The 5,513-nt window shown below is 35.4% G+C and overlaps 1 protein-coding gene across 1 annotated transcript in view; it reads left to right on the top strand.

Annotated features, from left to right (window-relative positions):
* LOC104167880 (glutamate receptor ionotropic, delta-1-like) overlaps positions 1–5,269 on the top strand; it is a gene marked incomplete at its 3' end in the record, with an annotated part of 13,214 nt that extends 7,945 nt beyond the window's left edge. Inside the window, exons 3-4 of the mRNA XM_009708272.1 lie at positions 3,725–3,886; positions 5,150–5,269. Of these exons, the coding sequence (XP_009706574.1) occupies positions 3,725–3,886; positions 5,150–5,269 (282 nt within the window). The remainder of the gene's footprint in view (positions 1–3,724; positions 3,887–5,149) is intronic.
* Between the last annotated feature and the right edge of the window lie 244 nt (positions 5,270–5,513).

Here is a 5,513-nt window from a genome sequence, read left to right as displayed (position 1 = left end):
AACCCTTTTTCTTTTCACAGCACTGATATTCTGGAGGTTACAGCAAACCCGTGTTACAAATACAATCTAGTGCATAAGCAGAGATTTTGCTGTATTAAAATTAATATAACAGAAAATAAAGGAAATTATTATAGCCCTGGATTTACTGTGAGATCAAGCCAGAATTTCTGTGTCTTAAGTAACTTTTTTCTACAAGAAAATACATACATAGTAATGAATTCAGATAGAAAGTGAATGTTATTTTGAGAAGAGGAGCATATTTGAGGTGTTTAAGTATTCATATTTTTCTACTTCAAAATGAATTAGGAAATAATATAAAAATATACCTCACAGTAATTTAATAATATATCTCACTGTAGGTATTGAAGGAATCAACTGTTCAGCTACACTCTCACAACACTACTCACACATCAGATTCAACCTGGTTCTGTAATTCTTTTTTCTAGCATAAAGCTAGTTCTCATTTGGGATTAGGCAAAGACATTCAGTCTATACTACTGTGGATGTTCAGGAGCTGGGTTTTGCTCTGCACGCTATGAAGGATCAAAAGGACATTATTTTCTAAGTTACCAGGATATTTTTGGTTGTTCTTGTTTATTTTTTGCACTTCAAAGAAGTGACTCTTGACCTAGAGGACTACCAAAACAATACTCTCATGTGAGCATCCTGCCTTCTCTTGTTTTAAATAAACGAACAGTCTACACACAGAATTTTGATCACTGTGCAAAACCAGATGCTTTGAGTCACGCTTTGTAAGTTTTAGAGGGTTCTGCCCTTAATAGGGTGGACTTTACATTTTGTGTTAATTTATGCCTTAACTAGCAGACTGAACAAATAAAATATTTTAAAAAGGGAATTGGTTTCTTAATATTACAAATCCATCCTTGATTGTGGAGGTTTTGCTGCTCTTTTTTTCCTAGCTTGCACATTTTCTATTCTGAAAAAGAAGTGTTGATTGTGTGAATAAAATTGAGTTTACTTTCATTGACTCCTCAGTGAGTAGGGGGTAAAATGTAGTAATATATGCATATCTTTTTTACTGGAGTAAATACTCACTGTATGATTATATGAAAAAAGAGATTTTGCTGATTAAAAAGTACCATATACTCATTTTTTGAATGAAGCTTTCAGTAGAAGAGAACTGGCAAAATACCAGTGGATAAGTGTCTGCAACAGGATGTGCAGAATATTCTTCCCATGGCAAAAAATAACTTGCTGTGCTCTCTGCAGCTTTTACTTCTGCCTTGGTACATATCTCCAGATGTATGACAGAGGGACATTAAGTAGAGGGAAACTCCTCTTGTGCAGATCCTTTCTTGCTGTCACTCGGTTTATATCATTCTTTTGAAAGAAAACGATGAAACAATAGTGACACAAAATCCGTTATAGGTCTAACTAAACTATGAGGATTAGGTTGATTAACATGATATTGTTTTGGTTTGCTCTACAGCACAAGGTAATTAGAGTTGGACATGTGGTCATGTAGGCTAAGATCATCAAAAGCAGTTCTCTCAAGCTTTCAGTCCATTATACATGCAGAACTGTGGTGGCTTCTCTAAGAGCGTGAAAAGTAGAAACAGAAGGAAAGCAGTGTACCTAAGTGTACCTTATATTTTACCATAGAGCTCTCTGCTAGCAAACCAGGCAAACTGGTTTTGGGAATGGGGCTGCAGTTTTCCAGAAGTGAAAAAGAATAGTGCTAAACTGAAAAAAGGCAAAGTATTTCTGATTTCTGGCAGTTCCAAGGCAACAGACAATGAGTTGTCAGTTAAAAGTAAGGATGTTAAAATTCAATGAATGGGTAGCAGAGAGAATCATGATGGCACATAAGAAATGGCATTTTTCCTTATGCATGTAAAATCTACTTCTAAGCAAGTGGATTTTGGGGTAGTTTATTTTGTAGGTTTGGAGTTTTGTTTTGTTTTTTTTTTTTTTTTTGGCAGAGAGTATCTTAACACAGAAGAGGAAAAGTGCCCTGTTGAATAATAAGGATTCACTTGGTTGCTTTATTTGAAAGTTGTTGGAAGATATCTGCAGAGCAGGGAGATAAATGCAACTGAGCAGAAGAGACTTAGCTGCTGGGATTCTTACTAATGCTTTATTTATTTTTTAAAAGAGAGGAAATCTGGAAAGTAGCTGCTCTGGAAACTTTCAAAAGGAAAAATATTAAGTGGATAAAATAGCAAATATAAGGAATAGGGACTGCTTGTTCAGGAAGGGTGGAAAGAAAAGAAGGGAAAGACGGCAATGCCAGATGGGAGAGATTCTCAGTAGTAGTATCTCATAGATTTTGCATTATTTTCACATTAAGATGCCTTTTTATGTTTAGTCACCTAAATAAGTGGGTATCCTCAACTTCTTTTTTGTGTATTTTATTCCTATTTTGATTCTTTCAATATGATTTTTTGTTATTCTATCTTCTGTTCAGATTTACTTATACCAGAAGATTTTACAAAGTGCCTAGGTTCTCAACTTATGTCAAATTCCAGATTACGGAACCTGAAACACATTGTGCCTGAAGATTAGGATCTTAAGATATCAGAAGTTTACTTGGAGCTAGTGATGCAACAGTAATATATGTTTAAGCTTCCAGAGCTGAGTGACATTTTTATAGGAAGTATGCAGCTGCATTAACTCCCACATATAGTCCTTTCCTGGTCTCTAGGTACCATTTTCTACAGAGAATTAGAGAAATCTAAAAGGTAAATGGCAAATTCATGGTTTACCATGAGTATAGCCTTCAGCTAGGAGAATGTCTTTTTAATAATAATAAAAAAGAACCTGTACCTGGCAACTGATGCTAACTGGAGATTTGAGTTTAGTAAAGAGTAAATCAATACTCCTGAATCTGTGCATAGATTTGAAGAAGAGTGCATGTAAACTCTGTAAACAGGTGAAAAGTATCTAATTTTTTTTTTTTAAAAAAATAACTTCTTTCAGCCAACTTTTACTGCTAAAGTTTTACCACTTAAGGTGGATACTGCTGCGTGTCAAAGATCTGATCTTGTATTGCTGGCCGTGTCTTGGTTTGAAAAATAAAATACATAGTTGAGCGTTACTAGTGTGGTATTCTTACTAGAGCGTTTGTCATTAATTATTGTTCTCGTTATCTCTCATGTACATTGAAGAATAAGGAGGCTAAAATCAATAGTTCCAGAGAAAATGGAATAGTAACCAGTCTCCTGTATATTTGGTGGAGAGAGATAAGACCAAAATAATACCATAATTTTTCCTCCCTCTGTTCTAAACAGTTGCATTAATAGTATATTTTACTGTGCCAGAAATTTCCAAGGAGATTGCATGAATGAACAAAAAGAATAAGAACTTAATTCACTCTTTTTCTCCTTGCTGAAAGGACTGACAAAGTAGCAAACCTTGTCTTTCTTTCATTGATAGATGGCTGTACTCCTTCTATAGCTTTAGTTTATATTTGAAGTGTGATCTCTTATGTCTTTACAGCACTGCATTGCCATGGTGTAGGTAATGCACAGGCAATGCAAGTGTGCCAGAGTCCCTTGGGCAGAAGGGCCCAGGTGCCAAGCAGGAAAGAAGGTGGGAGTGAGCACTGGTATTTGTCTGAATTTCCTTGACTGTTGAACACACCCAGCTTTTAGTTTTTACTCATGTCTTCTTTTGTTTTGTTTTATTTGTTTGCTGGTTTTTACCGTCTCTTTGAAAGGATGCTCAAATAAACAAAGAGGCTCATTCTTATTATTGTTTGCAGGTTTCCAACCTGTACCTGTATGACAGTGTGCTCATGCTGGCCAATGCTTTCCACAGAAAACTGGAGGACAGGAAATGGCACAGCATGGCAAGTCTGAATTGCATGAGGAAGTCCACCAAACCTTGGAATGGAGGACGATCCATGCTAGAGACTATTAAGAAGGTGAGAATAGACAAGGCACGATTGTGTGAGCAATTGAAAGAATTGCTTCATTTCTACTTGAGATTAGCTTTTGAAGAGGTTTTTGACCTCTGTTCAACTCCTGTTTGATTTATTACAAGCAAGTGATTAAGAACTACCAGGAATGATGTACAGTTATTAAACAAGCAATCAATTTATTACAAACAAATTACACACACTGCAGTGTTGCTCCAGTGGTGTGTGTTCTACTGCTGTTGTTCTCATAGCTACCTTCTGTGCAGGTAGTGTGATTAGGAATAGTCATACAAATTCATGAGTGCATGCATCATAATAATTTCCCCAAGAGAGGAACTTAAGGAGCAAAAGAGGTCAACCAATGACAAAGTTTAAGACTTATGTTCCATTTACTAATGCACAACTAGCTTTGTAAGTTAGTTGAGCATTGGTAAGTATCTATTTGTGTACAGTAGCCCAGAGAAAAAGGGATCTGATTTAGCTAAGTTGTCACTAACAGTTACACTGTCTTGCAGTATGTTGAATTACTCAAACAGGGACAGTATTGTGGCTTTGCAGATGCATGGTAACTTCTTTTATGAAAGTTATTTGATCACAAATACCAGTGGAAAAATGATCATTTTTTACTATACTGACTTTAGCATTTATTCAGAAAAAAGCCTCTGTTTCCCCATATATATTGATAAAATGTTTTTCTTCCAATAAAATGCTGTAACTTGATTAAGTATTATGTTATGCTGTGACCAGTCCTAATGATGCCATCCTAATGATGCCATCTTTTGTGGCTAAATTACTTCATACTTTAGTGTCTTTCAAGATTCCTTGCTAAAAACCCAAAATCAAACTCTCTGACACTTTCACAGAGAGGTTTTAATAATACTTGAAATTTTATCTTTTCTTCATGCCTGTTTTGGGAGCACAGCAGGCATACTTTTTGTTTTGGACTTGCAGTTGTCTCATAGTCCACCAAGGTCCTTCTCCTTTTCTTTGGGGTCTCTGAATGATGAGTACCTGATGGCTTTTTTCCCACAATATATAGTGGGTGTGTTAGTGCTAAAGTAATTTTTTCAAAAAACAAAAGAAAAAAAGAAAAAAGAAAAAAAAGTAATTTGTCTGACACTATGTATGAACTATCAAAGAACACGTAATTGCCACATTTAAGTTCACTGTAAACATTTTCAAAGCACTTTTGGCATAACTTTAATGAAGAGAAGTGTTTCTAAAGGCAAATTTATTCTATTCTAAAATTTCTGAAACTTATTTCCTTAGGGCCATATAACTGGGCTTACTGGTGTTATGGAGTTCAGAGAAGATGGCGCCAACCCCTATGTTCAATTTGAAATACTGGGCACTAGCTACAGCGAAACATTTGGCAAAGATGTGCGGAGGGTAAAGATATGCTGCTTCTTTCTCTCTTTTGTTTTCCTCTAAGTAATATACATTCTACTTCACAGAAAAAAAATGTTATTCTTTAAGAATGAATTAGTTCTACACTGCAAAAGACATCTACTATAAGAGAAATATTTTCTAGTATCTTACACACTTAAATTTTGAAAGCTAATTTTATATTGGTAGGCAGGAGTCCTGCAAGTTGTTTCCACATGTGCAGCAATGATGCAGTGCCATAACAATA

This window comes from Cariama cristata, unplaced genomic scaffold (assembly GCF_000690535.1).
Source record: "Cariama cristata isolate BGI_N322 unplaced genomic scaffold, ASM69053v1 scaffold6279, whole genome shotgun sequence".
NCBI classification, from domain to species: Eukaryota; Metazoa; Chordata; class Aves; order Cariamiformes; family Cariamidae; genus Cariama; species Cariama cristata.
This window is presented reverse-complemented; position numbering and strand designations above follow the sequence as displayed.